The sequence below is a fragment of the Ammospiza nelsoni genome, chromosome 9 (assembly GCF_027579445.1).
Source record: "Ammospiza nelsoni isolate bAmmNel1 chromosome 9, bAmmNel1.pri, whole genome shotgun sequence".
Lineage (NCBI taxonomy): Eukaryota > Metazoa > Chordata > Aves > Passeriformes > Passerellidae > Ammospiza > Ammospiza nelsoni.
The window spans coordinates 14,619,854-14,636,615 of NC_080641.1; the positions used below are offsets into that span (position 1 = coordinate 14,619,854).

Consider the following 16,762-nt stretch of genomic DNA (forward strand, 5'->3'; position numbering starts at 1 on the left):
GCTTCCCGTGCCCGCTGCGGAACCGCAGTGCCCGGGCCCCGCCGTGCTCCACGGCACGAACACGCTGCGATGAGCACTCCCCGTCTCACCGCACGTACAGCCCCGGTCATTTCCAGAGCAGCTGTCCGGGCGCAGCCGGACCGGGCCGGCCGGCACAGACCGCAGCCAGGCCGGGCGGAGAGAGCGGTACGAGGCGGGGCCGAGAGGCCGCCCCGCCCCATCCTCGGGGATGCCGGGATGTTTACGGGCCTGGCAGGAGCGGCGGGGGGCGGAGAGCAGGTTGGGGCTGCCGCCGGTGCCTGCGCCGCCCGTCAGGAGCCCCGCTAGGCGCCCGCTGCCAGCGCCGGCGCAGCCCCGGGCTCGAGGCGCCGGGGAGGAGCGGGGGCCGGTCTCGGTCTCCCGCGCCAGGAGCAGGCGGAGCCAGGCTGCTCGGTGAGCGGGGCTGCGGCGGGTTCGGGGGGGTTCCGGAGCCGGGGGGTCCCGGGGGTCTGGGCGGCCGAGCCGGCTCTGCCGGGGCGCTCCCCCCGCCGCGGGGTTTGCCGGTGGTCCCGCCTCCCGCCGCCGTTCATTGGCCGCGGGGCTGCGGCGCGCGGCGCCATTGGCCGCGGTGGCTGCCGCTCCGCCCGCCGCACGGGGAGGGAGCGGCGCGGGGCCGGAGCGAGAAAGTTTGTGCGCAGCGCTGGGGCGGGACGGCAGCGGGCTGCGCCGCGTCCGGGACACCGGCACCTGCCCCGCGGCTGGAGGGGCGCCGAGCCGCCGTATGCCGGCCGGGCAAGCGGCGCCCTGAGCGCTTCGGTGGCGTCTCGCCCGGTGGCGGCTGCCGCGCCGCCTCCGCTGAAGGAGCGGGCGGCCGGGGACCCTGCCCGGCGGCCTCGCCACCTCCGCCCCAGCCTGCCTGCGGCCCCAGCCTGCCTGCGGCCCGGCCGGTCCTCGTGCCTCTGCCGCGCCGGGCTCCTTGCGTGCCTGCCGCCGGCGGAGCTGCTTTCCTTGGTGTTCCTCGTCACTTTCCCCCTGTTTCCTCCAGGCTCCCGTGCCCTCCTCTCGCTTGGGGCTGGGTGTCGGGCAGATGCTCCCGGGACAGCCCAGCCTGGGGGTGCCACACGGCAGCGGTGACAACAGCGCTGTCACCGGCTGTGAGGGGGGGCAGCCCCGTCCCGGCGGGCCCGGCGGCCTCTGTCCCGAGAGGGCCTGGGGAGAGCTGCGGCCTGGTGGGACACGCTGGAAGTGAGGCATTCTCCATATGGGAGTGAGCGTCCCCTCCTTCGGCTTACCGAGCATCCCGGCTCGGCTGTCCCGGTACCGGCCCCGCGTTCCTTTCAGTGTTCGTGTGAACTGATCCCGCGTGGTTGTAGGGTTCAGAACGCAGTTCTTGGAGTGCAGTGTGCTTTGGTTTGCTCTGCATTTTTTGAGGGGCGTTTTTTGAGGGTACTGGTAAAACAACTTAAGATAATCACCGTACTTCTAATAAAATATGGTGAGGGGACGTGTGTTCTTCATTAATCACACAAATATTTAATTCTTGATATTAGATAAAAGCTTTCTAAATGTTTTTTTCCCTCCTTGCACCAACTGAATGGTAACTTTTGTCACCTTTTGAAGTGATAGAGATATTTTTTCGGATTGCAATAGTGGCATCACTTCTCAGGAAAGGTCACGTGCACAGTAATTTTGTGGAATGTACTGGATGTATTTCCTGTATAAAGTTGTATGACAAGCCTGAGATGCAGAAATTGCATAAGATACACAGTTTGGATTATTAGATTGGACAGTTAGATTCACAGATTGGCTAAATCAGGAAGAATGAGATTTAAAAGGTTTTTTTGTTTTTTCCTAGGCAGTTTAGGAGAGAACTCAAGTGTTGCAATGCTGTAGAAATGTCTGTTTAAACTACAGACTTGCACTGTCTTGAGAGACATGAAATGCAGTGGAAAACAGTCATTAGTTCATGGAAAACTTACGCAGAGGAAGGAAAACTGTGGTTGAAAGAGGGAAACTTACAAGCAAGTCCGGCAGCTTTAAAGTAAGAACTTAAAACCATGTTTGTTATTTTTAAATGTTTTGGTACTAAGAATAATACTGAGAGCACTTATTCTTTAATTTCAAAATACTAAGATACTATATTCAGAAATACCTGATGTTTGGGTAGATGGCTTGTCAGAGCACACTTAGAAGTTGGTCACTGTAAGGATGGAGATACTGCCTTTATCATAGATATCTTTTATTCAGCGTACTAGTTAATCATTGCAGTAAAAAAAAAAATTGAGATAAAGGAATTTTATTCAACCAAAAATCTTTTTTTGATGGACTTATCACAGCATCTTCCAGGGTCTACACAAATTAGATTAGTAGATTCCCATCCTCACCATGGAAGTTTGTTTCAAAAGAAGGAAAAAATCAAACATTTTAGAGTTCATTGGAAGGCCTGTGAACAAATTACAAAGTCAGATGAAAAATAGAGTCAGGCAGGAAGTCAGTTGCTCATTTTACTGTGATCTGTGGTATCTGTGCATTGTACGACAGAGCCATATAAACCCCTCTATAAGCTCAGTTGCACAAAACATAGTCCTGTATATTTGTGCACAGAGACATTTGCTGAGGCAGTTTGTTCATAAATTCATAAATTACCCACGTGTAATAAACTTTAGTGCAATACTCTCTGCCTTTATACTGATGCTAAATTCAGCTTATCACTATCACTGCCTTGCTGCCTTCTGAAGTTTGACATTGTTCCAAACATCTGTGCTGGATGCTTGGTTGAGTTCACCTTACATTGGAAAGTCCCCTAGGAAAAGTCCAACTGCACTAACTTCTTCTCTACCTCCAAGGGGTTTTTTTGGTGATTTGGTGTTTATCTGAAAATCCCTTCTGATTTAGGATTTAGGAGATGATGAGATTATCCTGTGAAGGTTAATACTATGGATAGTTTTAGGAGTTAACTGACTAATTTCCAGAGAATTTGTTCAGTTTATCTGCATTCCATGTGCTTTGCAAATGAGATGAAAATAACTGACCAAAATACCAAAGTGGTGATACGGGCTGATATGGACAGGCTTTAGAGCACTGATTTGCTGTATTTATCACCATTTCACTTCCCTAGCCACATGGGAAGGAGCAAAACCCTGGACTGAAGTACATAATCCCACATTTTGTTTGCCTAATAAGTATTAAAGTGATTCTTCCTGTCACATTAGTTTTAAAAGCTTCAGAGAAGCAATGCTGTGAAAATGAGTTGCTTTTTTGGTGAACAGACTCTTGTGCATTTGTCTCAGGCATGTAAAACAAATCTGTGATTCAGTTGTGATTTTTGTAGCTAGAAAATGTGCAGTATTTCAAGTGCCATTGTAATCTGTTGGGCATATAACACTCATTTATGCAAGGGAATTTGTTATAAAATTTTAAACAACACATTAAAAAGAGGAATTTGTAAGAAAATACTGTGAACAATCGTGTTAAAACCTGATTGCACGTGGTTAATCTCGTGATATTAGTGACTTTTGTATTGGATTATAGTGACAAAGTAAATAGACTGTTTGCATCACGTGGCATTTGGGAGTCTGCATTCAAGCCTCTTCAAGCTGCTTGGAATGATTATAGCAAAGTTATTGCTGTCTTATTTAATAGCTGTGTTTATGTTGGACCAGATGAATTATTTTACAATGTCATAAAAGTTCATGTAGAGCTTGTAGATTAGATTGTTGCTGAAGCCTTTGGGAGATATTTGAATTAGGTGCTGTGAAGTATTGATGAACCCCTCTTTCTCAGTTAATATCAATTTTCTGTAGTTAGAGAACAGAGCTTGCAAAATTACTGATTCCTTGATTGCAGGAAGGCGAAAGTATAACAGGTGAACTAAAAGTTACTTCTAAAAATAAGTAAAAAACTTGTGGTGGGAAAACACATAGCCTCCTGCCCTGTAGAGGCCCTTCTTCTGTACCCTTTTTGTCCTCATCTGAGAGCAAATCCAAAAAAGGAGTTGTCTTTGCAGCAGTGAGCTTCCAGTCCTTGCCCTGACTGAGATTCAGAACTGTGTGTTGGGTATGTGGGCTGTGTGTGAGCTTTGCAGGGACCTGCAGGACCTGAGGAGCAGCCTGCAGACAGTGTCCCATGTACTGCTGGTCATTGAGGGTGCTCCACAGCCACACGTGGATCCTGCAGCTTTTACACAGTGGTGCTTTGATGTGAAACATAGAAGCAGCTGCAGACTGGAGTGTTGGCTTGTCTCTGAAGTGAGTGTGCTGGCTGCTGCCTGCCTTGCTTCTGGACCCAGGGATCCTGGATCGCTCACTGCTTTCAGGAGTCAAGGGTAATGCTGTTCAGAGGTTCACAGGAAGCCTGTTAAACCTGGCTGGTGTTTCTTTTCTGATTCTTTATAATGCTTCATTCATTTTCTCATCTTTGGGGTAGCAGATTTTAAACTAGATATTACAGATAAATTTTTTCAGCTTGAGAACGTGCATCTAATGCAGTAGGATGTCTTGCACTGCTTTCTAAGATAATGAGAGATTTTTGAGGAGTGTGTGGAATTTATTGCTAAATGTGTTGTACTCCACCTGTAGCAACATGGACATTGTCAGCCAGAGTTGTTGCATGTTTGTGTCCACCCAGTCTTCTAATTGGGATGTATTTTCCCTGTGCTTAGCCATAGTGGGTTTATCTGACAGTGCTTTCACTCTTTTCATTTGTCTTGTGTTTTTAACTCTAGTGTGAAGATCACCTGTTTACACTTTTAGTAAAATCTCTTCAGTATCTCTTTATGAATAATTTGCTTTTATAGGTGTGTTTAAAGTTGTGCCCTCATTAAGGCTTCCTCTCTTGTGTGTGAGAGCTGTGAAGTTTTGTACCTATAAGGGTTTCTAAATCATGTTTTAGCTTCCTTTATCTGAACATCTTAGTTTTGGGGATTTTTTCTCCTTTCAGTTTCTTTTCCTTTTTCCAGTTTAACTTGTTATTCTTACTTATGTTCCTTCTGTTTATTTTGTTTCCTAGTTCTACTTTCCTATACAGTATTTTGTTGGCTTGGTGTTGTGAATTTCCTTCTCTCTGTGAATTGCCTTCTCTCTGTTGTGGTCCTTGCCTTGCTGTTACAGCTGTTTGAAGTGCTTGTTCACCTCCCTACCGAGGACAAAGCACAGTAAAATGTGGTGAGCTAGCTTATTAGCACACTGTTGCCAGAAGGAAGATGTTCTGTTACTTCTGCAGTCCTTTTCCTACATCTCCCATCCCTGAACTTCCCCTGGTGCTCAGCAGAGTGCCCCACGTGCTGGTTCTGCTCTCTGCTTGCAGAGCAGAAGTCCAGCTGCACCAGGGAGTTGGATCAGCTTGACAACGGGGCCAGAGAGTTCACAGTGGCAATGTGGGATTGTGTGGCAGAGAAAGTGAGAGAAAGAAAGATCTTTGGTGTCACTGAGCTGTTAGACTGACTTGTGTAATTTCATGTTACAGATGTAATTTGGCAGTAGATTCAGCTGATCCAAGTTAGTTGGGGCTAGAGCAGTCCTGTATCTTCCTCTCTGTCTTTTGCCATCACAGTCCTGTCCTTGTCTCTGCAATGGTACCATTCTGGGAACTGAACTGGGAAAAAGTCACTTTGTCAAGGGTAGTTTTCAGCAATTTTCACTTTGCTTACCAGGAGTCTGGGTAGCCACAGCAGCCCTACTGGAAGGAAGAGGGTTTAGGAGTCATGGCTGAAGGCAGGGAAGGGGCAGCATCACATCATCTGTTCACCCTTAGAGCTGCTTGCTTAGAGATGCAGGAGCACAGCCTGCTGTGGTGTGGGCTGAGGCTTTGATTCTAGATGGTTTCATGGTTAAACACAGTGCATTGTTCCCTGCAATACTTCTCACTGTGACATTATCATCTACCTATGCCCTTTATAATTGGCTATTGAGTATGAAGAAATGGGTTATCAAATTTCTTTCAGGCGAATAGAAACTAAATGAAGAATGTAGAAGCTTGCTGCTCAAGCAGTTTCAGTTCCTGTTTCTTATTCAGCTCATGAGAAGTAACAAACAAGCAGTTCAATAAGGGGCAAGTCAGTGCATGTATAACCCTTTGGGAGCACCTTGCATGATAAGCAATTTACTTGAGTGACACAACTGAAATGGAGAGGGAGAAGTAAACAAACTAACTTTTTAAATTGTGCAAATGAAGAGGAATGGAAGCAGACTTTTGAAGCAGGAGAGCTTTGACTTTCATCTTCTAATCAGACAGCACTGACAGAGCAAACTCTTAGTAGCTGGGGAATGACAGTGAATGGCATGTGTGTTTTCAGGGTTGGAGTGAAAATAAACCTGGTAAGTTGGGCCAAATGGATGAGAAGATTGTGTGCAAACTCTTAGTATATTCCCTTACTTTCTTCCAAAAGGGTTATTTGTGTATGGCTACTCCTGCTCTTGCTAAAACCCAACTTTTACCCCAGATTAACTGTCCATGTGTTTTTTGAGTGCTTTGACTGGACTGCTCATGAGTAGGGAATTTGGATATAAATTTGCTGAAAAATGCAGTATTTTCAATTAGGTAGTTAATATCTACCTGAAGATTAACAAGTGCTGGGAATTTGAATTGTTCAGATTCAAGGCTGTCCCTACAGAGGGGACTCGGCATCCTGTGGAGAGTATTGATCTGAGTTTTAGAAACTGCTTCTAAAATTAAAACTAATCCTTCTTGAATATAGATGTATATGGATCCAAGCTGAATCACTTTCAGTACATTAAAGTTGCATATACAGCTTCTCTCCGATGTGGATGCTTCTGCAGAGAATTTGACAAATCCTATGTGTTTTCCACATTTTAGAAGATATTTTGGGTTTTTTGGACAATGTGAAGCAAGTATTTACTATTAGCCGACAGTGGTAAAAATGAAATATTCTATGTACATACACAGGTATAGGTACATAATCTGTGTACAGATGTGTGCACATATATGCATATTAAGATACATATATGTTTATATATATATATGTATGCTAATAGGGATATGTGACATTTTATTGTGATAATGGTGAACTTGGTCTTCCAGTACTGAGTCTGCCTTGTCCCTTGTCAGTTAGTCTTGGCAGACTGACTTCAAGTGGGTGTCAGCTTAAATGCATTTTGCATTATTAATGCATACCTATAAAAATATATGTAAATATATAAACATTATAAACTGCAGCCTGCTCCTGAGTTGCCAGCAGTGAGTGGGTGCTGAAGAGTGTTGATCAGTGTTGATGACCTGACAAAGTGTGGGCTTGACCACCAAGCAGGTTCTCTCCAGTGGCCAAGTTTTTGCCTTTAAGAGGTAGAGAATGACTTCAGACAGTCTGCCTTACAAAGCAGTTCTGTGGCTGCTTTTTACCCTGAAGTGCCACGCTGTTACTGCTGGGTGTGAAGTTTGTCTCTCCTGCCAGGTCTGTGGCTGTGGCACTGGGAGGTTGTGTCAGTGTCACTGCAGGTGACAGAGAGCAGGGCTGGCACGCCTGGGCTCCCTGGCACACCCTGCTGGATTAGCACTGCTGCGGTAGGCACAGGAATTGGGTGGCAGCTGCTCAGGAAGGCACTTGGAAATCTAAACCCGTGTTTCCACAGCACTGCTTTTTTTTAGGTTCAACCAGAGGCACTGTTTGAATGTTCTACCTATGTTTAAATCATGCTTTTGGGTAGCTGAGACAAGATGTGATACAAGCAAATGGGAATATTTCTTTAGCTTGTGTTCTTACATGGAAACATAGAATTGATATATGTTGTTGGGTTCCTGCCCACCCCTCAGCTGAGGCTGATCCTTATCTTTAAATTCAGTAAAGATAGATGAGAAGTTTGTTGATCTAAAATTTTTCATTTTAGATCCATGTTAGATTGAAGAATCTAATGTTACACAAAATTTACAAGAAAATTATTTACAAAAAATAGTTGTTCCTGAAGAGCCTTGTCTCTAACTTAACTAAAGTAATGGTTATAGTAAAACCTGAAAATATCTGCCTTAATTGGTGGTGTAATCCAGAAGTAAACACAGTACATTCCATTCTTTGAGAACAGCCAAATTGACTGTGTCCCTGATCAGCACATCCTGAACCAGTGTAACTCTGTGTTAGCAATTATGTGCAGTAGTTACAGCTATATTTTGCAGAAAAAAAAGAAGACTGAGCTTCTCAGATTCTCAGCAGAACTGTAACATTCTGAGCATTCATTTAAGTATATGCTCTTTTCTTAAAGTATAGCTGTTTCTGCTTTGACATTGATTACTGTATGTTCTCACTTAAGATGCAAAATTGACAAACAAGTGCATAGCAAGTAGCTAATGGAAACCATGTATATTGAGACTATTAATGATGTTTTCTACAGGAAAACCTATTTTTTTGTTGTTGAAGAACTGCCATCTGTTAAAGCAACAACATTTTTGCCCAGATACCATGTGAATTCAGTGTGAATGCTTTATGGACTTGGAGCTATGAAACTAGTTCTTAAAAAGCATGTTTCATGTGATTAAGCAGTGCATTTAATCTTTTTCTCCTGGAATAGTCTGATCATATTTTTAAAGACATAGTTGCTAGACTTAAGTCACAAGAATTTCAAGTTTTTCCTAGTTTTTTTTTTTTTTTTTTTTTTTTTTTTTTTATAATATTATTTTAGGATACATTTGAGTGAAATGGAAGTGATGACCTCTGGCTCCTGTTGAGGAGTGGCTCCTCTGGTCTGCTTGCCCTGACAGCCGTGGGTAGTCAGTCCTGCCTTTCCTCTGGCTGGAAAGCACCTGGAAAGCTGAGTGCTGCCTGTGGGATGGGAGCTCGGGTGTGGGAGTGAGCTCTGCCTCTTGGGCTGCTTTATATCTGTGTGATCTTGAGATGTGTGGGCAGAGAGCCAGAGCTCTGACAGGTGGCCACTGGGGAAGTGAATGAGGACAGCCAGGCCTGTTTGTGAAGGAAAGAAAAGGTGTTACTCCCATTTCAGGTACTTGGGGTTTGATGGTCTGACCTACAGGTGAGGGCTCCTTTTCTGCCTTGTGGAGTAAGAGGAGTTGCTGTGCCCTTGTGATTTCCAATGAAAAATTTGTCTTATTGTCTGTATCACCAGGAACTTCATTCTGCATCCTTTATGTGTAGGTGCCAGCTACTGTTTTGATGAGCTGAAAAGTCAAAGATTTAAAATATTAGTAATTAATCAGAAGTATTAACTATAATTGTAAAGTGTTATCAGCCATAGCCAGAGTATAAAATTTAGTGTATATGCCTGTGTTCCTGTGATCCATTTTCTGTGCCGGTTGTCCAAATCCAAGTGATCTTCATCATCAAAATGGTGAACATCATGTTTGCAATATGAATGATTAAGAAAGTTCCTTTTTTTTATCAAAGGATATGGTGAAGGCAAGGAGTCCTTTCCCCCCTGTGTGATTGGAGTAAAAGTATTGAAAAACATGAGTTGCATTTGGATGTTTTGGGGATGCTGTTATTGACTTGCCTCACCTGTTGCTTCATTTCTGTGAACCTTTATCAGTGTGATGGATTGATGGATTTGCAGAAGGTGGTCACTGTGGACAGAAATAGATGTGTCTTCTAATTGCATTTCAATTTTAAACAGGTATCCCCTTTATCTTTGAATCAATTACAGGTAATACAGAACAGCAGGAAGCCCCAAGCTGTGTGCTTTGTGTGGATCTATGATGGATGGGAAGGCAAAGCCTAAGGAGACCTTTGGTTGCTCTGAGTGTGGCTGTGGTTTGGTGTCAGGAATTGCTGATGGAGCTGGGATGGCATGTGGGTGGCTGCTTTCAATGGGCCAGGGAGAGCAGATCACTAATGATTTGTTTGTGTATGCTGTCCACTGCTTACTGCACAAGGGCAGCTCACGAGAAACTGCAGAGCTGCCTGGTGCCTCTTTTGTCTGTTGGTGATCTTACCACAACAATACTGTAAGAGTGGCAGCAGTGCAGCAAGCACAAACCATTCATTAGTTTCTTGAATATTTTGGAATTGCCTTTGAGAAGCTTTTCTAAGGTTTTCTGTTGAGAGTTATTTCTAACCCTTTGAATAATCTAGAGGAATTACCGGGAAGATTTGTGTGTGTTTAACAGCTGTAGGAATCTGTGTAGAGTGTAAATAGCTTTGTATGTGGAAGAACATAGGTTTAGCAGAATAAATGTATTACAGGAAATTTCCTCATGTTAAACATTTAATGGTGTCAGAAAACATTTTCTGTGTCTGTCTGTAGAACATTCAGAATTTGGAGCTGGGAATAAGAAAACAATAAATTAAAAAGCAAGGATAATATCCTTGTCAGACACATTATTCTTGTTCCTCTGAAGGCCTTGGCAGGTTTGACCAGGTAATAGGCAGGGATACTTCATCTTTGTGTGATGAAAAAGTTGTTCAGGCCTTGCCTCTTACTTGTATGAAAGCTTATTTCATTGTTTGGCTTCGAAGCTGCAGTGAACTTTTGTGTTGTCTTCATCTGAACAAAGCTTGCCCTTGTAGGCATCAGTAGCAGGGGCTGCTGCACCTGCTCCCACCTCAGGGGTGCCTAAGAAAGGATGCACTTAGTTGAGGGGGAAAAAAAGTCTTATAAGCATTTGCATTTGTCTCTCCTGTTTTTACTGCTAGTGGTTCAGTGCATTTTGCAGCTCTTATTTACTGGTCAAAGCCTTGTGTGTCTATGTTGGGAATGTGGCAGGCATCTTTCCTCCCATCTTACTGATGGGAAATGAGAAGTTCACAGTATTCCAAAGGCCTCTTAACTAGCTTGTCAGAATGTACTGTGTACATGTTTAGCTTTTTTTTCTGTTTGGATGGAACTACTCTTGCATACTCCCTAAAACCTACAGCTAAATCAATGCAGTGCAGTATGTGTGCTGCAGTTTAACTCTGCTGCTGATCTGCTCTTTGCCCTGCTGCCTGTAGGTCAGAGATCTACAGAGTTAAACACATGGTTGGTGCCCCTGAAGAGTAATGGGATGATGCAGCTTTTATCAGGCAGAGTCATTTGTCTGGTGCAAATAGTTTTAATTCACATTATTAATGATAAATTCAGGTGCCTATAGTGATTTTTTAAATTTCATAGAACAGCTAAGCATAAGAAAATCTCCTTCCCCAAACAGTGCAGAGCTAGTTAAATGTTCCTAAACTCAAGCATACAATTGAGAAGATTAATTCCTTTGTTCTTCTGCTGATGCTCATTAATCATAAATACTGGCTGAATTACAGTGTAATGACTGTATTTTTCTTTTCAGGACATAAGAGACACTGCTGCTTGATAGAATGGATGAACAATCACAAGGAATGCAGGGGCCTACTGCTCCACCATTTCAGCCACAGGTACATATATCTGGGGTTTTTTAACTGTAACTCATTTCTTAAATAGGGATAACATTGTTTCTCATGGTAACAATGAAACTGTGAACAGATAGAATGTATTCTCATGATCTTGAAATGAATTCTATATGAGTCCAGTAATGCATAGAAAACAGTTGGTTTTAATTTTTGCCTCCTGCTGTTTCACTGACTTTGGGAAGTTGAAGTTGTAGGGTGAGGAGGAAGCAAAGAGGAATACAGTTGTTTCCTTAAGAAATCTTGAGTTGTTAAACTCTATGCTTCAAAATTGTATCCAAAATACCCTATTTATTTCAGACTGTTGGCTTTACCTACATCTTCTTACAGCTCCTGACAGTGATACTGTATGGATTTCTGTCATTACATTGACAGAAATGTAATGGTTGAAACCAGGCATCAGGTTTCAATCCACAACTTCCCTGGACCACCTCCCTTTTGCTGTCACCCTCACAATGAAAAAAATCTTTCCTGATGTTCAGATGAAACCTTCAGTGTTTCAGCCTGTGCCTATCACCTCTGGTCCTGTCACAGGGCACTGCTGAAGGAAGCCTGACTCTGTATTTTAACATGTGTTTTTCAGGAATTTGAGCCCACTGATGAGATTCCCCCTGAATCTTCTCTTCTGTAGGCTGGATGTTGCTGTCAGCCTTTCCCCCTGTGATCCGTGCTGCTGAGCTCTGGTTGCTTTCTCCAGTATGTCTGTGTAGGGGTTGCTCAGAGCTGGATGCAGCACTCCAGGTGTGCTCCTGCCGGTGCTGAGCAGAGGGGAAGGATCATCTCCCTCCTCCTCCTGGCACCACTCTCCAGAAGCAGCCCAGGACATCCCTGTCCACCATGGAGTGCATTGCTGGCCCCTGTTTGTGTTGGTGTCCAGTGGGACCCCAGGGCTGGCCTGTGGGGCTGCTTTCCAGCAGGTCAGTGCCCAGTGTTCCTGCTGCATTTTGGGGTTATTGCCAACCATGTGCAGAGCTTTCCACTTCTCTGTGGTGAATTGTGCGAGGCTCCTGGCAGCCCTTAAGTGCAGCCTGTCAGGAGCCCCTGGGATGACATCATGACCCTCTGGTCCATCCAGTCCTCCCAGTTTGTGTCATTAGCAAACTTTCTGAGATCACACTTGGCCCCATTATCCAGATCATTAAAGATGGTGTTGATCAATACTGGACTGAACCCACTGTTGATTGCTGAGGTGCACTGCAGGCTGCAGTCCTCCAGCCACAGTCAGTGCTATCAGAAACTCAGTTGCTATTTGGAATGAAGTGCCTGAAAGCTCCATCAGAGTTTATCTATAAATTAAAACACTCTACTCCCTTACATCACAAGGATGTTTTGTGAGTGCAGATAGTACTCCCAAACTGCTTCCACATTGTGAAAAGGTTATGGAGGAAGATAGAAAAATGTGGATTAGCAATCTGAGGCAGTAGACTCTTAAATTCCAGAACTTTTGTAAGAGTAGAATGAGAGCATTTTAGCATCTAAATAGAGAAAAGCATTAATCTCTTACTAGATCTGAAAAACCATAAACTGAAGGCAGCATATACATCCCTTACTTCTTGGGGTTTGTTTGTTTTTTTGTTTTGTTTTTTTTTTTTTTTGTTTGTGGTGTGTTTTTTGTGTTTGCTTTGGCATTCTCAAAGCTGAAGAACAGTGGCTTATTAAGTCTCTTCTTATATGGAAGCATCTCTTTGCTCAGCATTGCTATTCTGCTCTGTTTCCTTGGTTGCCTGTATTCCCTTCAAAATGAGGATTCAGAGCCCTGTGCATTCAGTCTACACACAATGGACTTAAGTAGTGAAACATTTTGTTGTCTGTTTCATTCAGTTGCTTTTCCTAAAGATGTCTAACTTGTGTTTTGGTGGTAACTGACCAAGCAGTTGAACTTTTCCTGGAAGTTTTTCCATGGTGTTGTGTAAATCTTTTTCCTGTGTGGTAATAGCTAATGTAAAAGCAATGATTCACAGTCTTTAGGGTGGTATCTCCCATTAAGTTTTGGACTGGTAACCTTGAGATGCTAGTATTGAGTAGCAGGGTGAAAATCTAAGGGAATCTTCTGCAAGGCTTTGCAGCCATATTTTCAGCTGGTTTTCTGGATAAATTTGGAATCTAAAAAACCTTTATTGCAGCATTATATGCCTTGAATAGTGTAATTTCCTTCGGGATTTCACTGGTAACTTCTCCAAGAAAATAACTTTTCTGCTGCTGTTTCTCATCTTGGAGCTGGCTGTTAGTCTCTTTAATGTTCTCTCTCAACTGGAGTGAGCTTAGTTTTATAGCTTAGGAATCCTTACTGAAGGAACCTGGCTTAATATTTCTAGAAATGTGTGGTGTGATTTCTTCAACAAAAAAGCCCAGTTAGGAAAAACCCGTCTGACTCCACTCTTAACTGCTTGTTGGAATCTCTAAATTGTTTCAATCCAACTGTTTGTTTGGTTTTGCTTTTGAACTGAATCTGTAAGTAATTAAAAAGAAATGATCAAGTTGATTTTGAGTTTTATTTTAACAATCCAGATGAATTTTTGGCTGGATATAGTGCACGGGCATACAGTGCACTGGCAATACTGGGGAGGTTGCAGTGAGAGAGAACAAGGACCTCCTGTGAAGTCCTGCTCACTGGAGAAACTGATGTGTGCTGTGTCCTGGGCTCACTGATATGTACACTGGGATATTTTGGTCAATAAAGTCTTAGTTGGCTTCTTCAGTGTTGACTTAACAGATGTGAGAAACAGGCTGTCTTTTTTTGTGCCTGTCTAGGTCAGTACTGAAATTCATTGATATTTTATGGGGCATGAAATGCTTTTAAAAATGTAAATCTCAAAGGTAATGGGAACTGAGTCCAAATAGAAAGTTTTGGAGAAAGAGTGAAGTAGAAGATCTCTTGAGAGCTCTGGTTACAGTGACAGCCACTGTCTGGTATATTTTTAGAAGTTAACTGTGTAGCCTTCCTGTGGATGCTTTCCTTCCCTGGCAGTCCTCTGCTAAGTTGTCTATCAGCTGTTTTCTGAGACTGAAGCAAGTCTGAAAAGGAGCATGATGGTTTCTGTTGAGATTGTCTCTGTTTGCTTGCTGTATAAATGAGCTCTTAATGCCATGATTAATTAATTAGTATATTATGATGTTTGTCTTTCCTCTAGTAGGAATGTTTAAGCTTCTTTCCTCTCTCCTCATTTCATCTCTGTGCAGGATTACAACTGAATGTATGGCTGAGATCTGAAATTTACAGGAGTCTGTTCAGACAGGAAAAAGAAAAACGTTCTTGCGGTTTTAATACATTGTTTGGCCAGAAGTATAAAAAAATAAATTTGAAAAAAGGGAGCCACTCTGGTTATTTTACTGTTGTCAGATAGATATCTTTTCCATGGAAGCCGTAATGTTCTGAGTCTCACTGATTTTCTTGGCAGTACAATGTAATGTGATCATTAGCCAAGTGTATATAATCTGTTCTGTTATGGTCTCAGACCGAGGGAAATCTTTATCCTGCACAAGCCTATTCCCCACAAATTGCATTGTGGTGAGGAGAGACCCAGTGGTAGTTGGAGATGTGCAGCTATGTTGCTTCTCATGTCAGATCTCCACATCTAAATTGTGTGACAGGACAAGGGAGCAGATGAGACAAGCTGTCACTCAGCCACGCTGCCCTTTGAAGAAGGGCCATGGGGGGGAAAAGGTGCCGCAAATGGGCTGTGAAGTTTACATACACTGCCCACTGTTAAACAGATTACCTCTAATGAAGTGTCTAATGCTCAGGCCATATCAGCCTAATCCTTGGTGGCAGTTCATCCCTCAACTGCCAAAAAACACGGCCCTCTGGCCCTCTCTCGCCACTCTGGCCGCCAAGCACAGGGAGGTGCCCGGTCTTAATAAAGCAAGACAGTGTGTGATCTGACATGCAAATGTAGGTCATTGCATATGTAAATGTGTGATTACAAACCTGCATGCCAAAACACATTAGTGAGACTTTGCTCTCAGCATGCGGTTGTCACACTGCCTTAGTAGTTCACGATAATATTTGTCAAGTTGCTGTGCAGAGGCTGCAACTCCCAATTCTAATGGGAAGTACACAATACTTCTTAAATATAGCCTATTTAGAGAGTCTGTATCTTGCAGCTCTGTGTAGAGAATTTAAAATCTTGAAGTGTAATTTCAGACATTTTCCCTAAAAGGCCTATAACTACCTCATTAAGCTGAGTCCTGCGCTTTGGGATGCACTGGAGCATTAATGCTGCACCACTTTTGTCAAAACGAGAGTTCTCATATTTTGATTTCTGGAGCAACAGAAGGATATATAAAAATATACGGCATAGCCACTGAAAGGGGGACATTAAAATACTGTCATAAAGCTGATCCTTTATTATGAGTTTGGGAAGGTTTTTTTTTTTTAATTTTTGGATGCTAGGGGAGCTAGGACATAGGCACCACGGAAAATTTAAGCCTGATAGGATTTCTTCTCTTCTATGTCTCAAACTCCTGATAAGCTGAAAATATTCTAAATACACTCAAGAATTTATAGTTTTCAATTCTCACTCCACAAATGGTACAGTGAATGCTTTCTTTAGAACTAATCTTGTGATTAGTCAGGAACAGTTTTAGTGCATTGGAATGGAGGAATTTTAATAGTTTAAACCATATTCCTTCATATGTATCTTTACACTGGTGTGATTAGTCTTACTGATTTAATCTTAAATGCAAACTTTCTTTGCAATATCTCTGATTCTAGAAAGCCTTACGACCTGACATGGGCTACAACACCCTTGCCAATTTCCGAATAGAGAAGAAGATTGGCCGTGGGCAGTTCAGTGAAGTTTACAGAGCAACCTGCCTGCTGGATGGGGTACCCGTGGCTCTGAAGAAGGTTCAGGTAAGGATGATTTTTGCATAAATATTGAAAGGATTGGTACAGTTAAATTTGAAAGGCATTTGCCATTCTGATGTGATTTTAATGAATTTTTAAATGTTTAGAGATGGCAGGGAATTACGAACTTTGAAAATTCATACATGACTTTATATAGTATTCCACAAACCAGTGTTTTGAAATTGAAAATAAAGTCCGGAGTTGCTGAAAAAGATGACATGTATAAATGAGCTGTGTTTCCTAACCAAAGCTTGGCCTCTAGAAATAATATGAATATTTAGTGGTGTCTAATGTGAAAATATTTTATTCAAATCCATACATTTTTTATTGAATAAACATCTGTAATCTTTCAGTCAAGTAGCCATGCTTCAAAAGTGCATAAATCAAATAAGGTCTGTATGTAATGAAAATTGTAATAGTGAAAAGGAGGGGAGTTACTGTTTCAAGAGACTGAAAACTACCTGAGACAAATACAAACCAAAATTGTGCTTGAATCTGTTGCTCAGAGTTTCCTTCAGATTTTGGGATACAGCTCAGTTCATATGATCATCTTCATGAATAATACATCTGTGTGGGACTCTACATGGTAATTAAATGCAAGTGCACTGTGGATCTAAGTG

At 42.9% G+C, this 16,762-nt stretch overlaps 1 protein-coding gene across 3 annotated transcripts in view; it reads left to right on the forward strand.

The window, feature by feature from the left end:
* The first annotated feature begins 218 nt into the window (after positions 1-218).
* The window catches only part of NEK7 (NIMA related kinase 7), a 67,147-nt gene continuing 50,603 nt past the window's right edge, over positions 219-16,762 (forward strand). For 2 of the 3 annotated variants that reach the window (XM_059477785.1, XM_059477787.1), the window contains exons 1-3: positions 219-432; positions 11,197-11,281; positions 16,008-16,148. In XM_059477785.1, the coding sequence (XP_059333768.1) occupies positions 11,225-11,281; positions 16,008-16,148 (198 nt within the window). In that variant the 5' untranslated portion in view covers positions 219-432; positions 11,197-11,224. Of the gene's footprint in view, positions 433-11,196; positions 11,282-11,982; positions 12,211-16,007; positions 16,149-16,762 lie in introns of those variants that run through there. The other variant, XM_059477786.1, reaches the window with a different exon arrangement.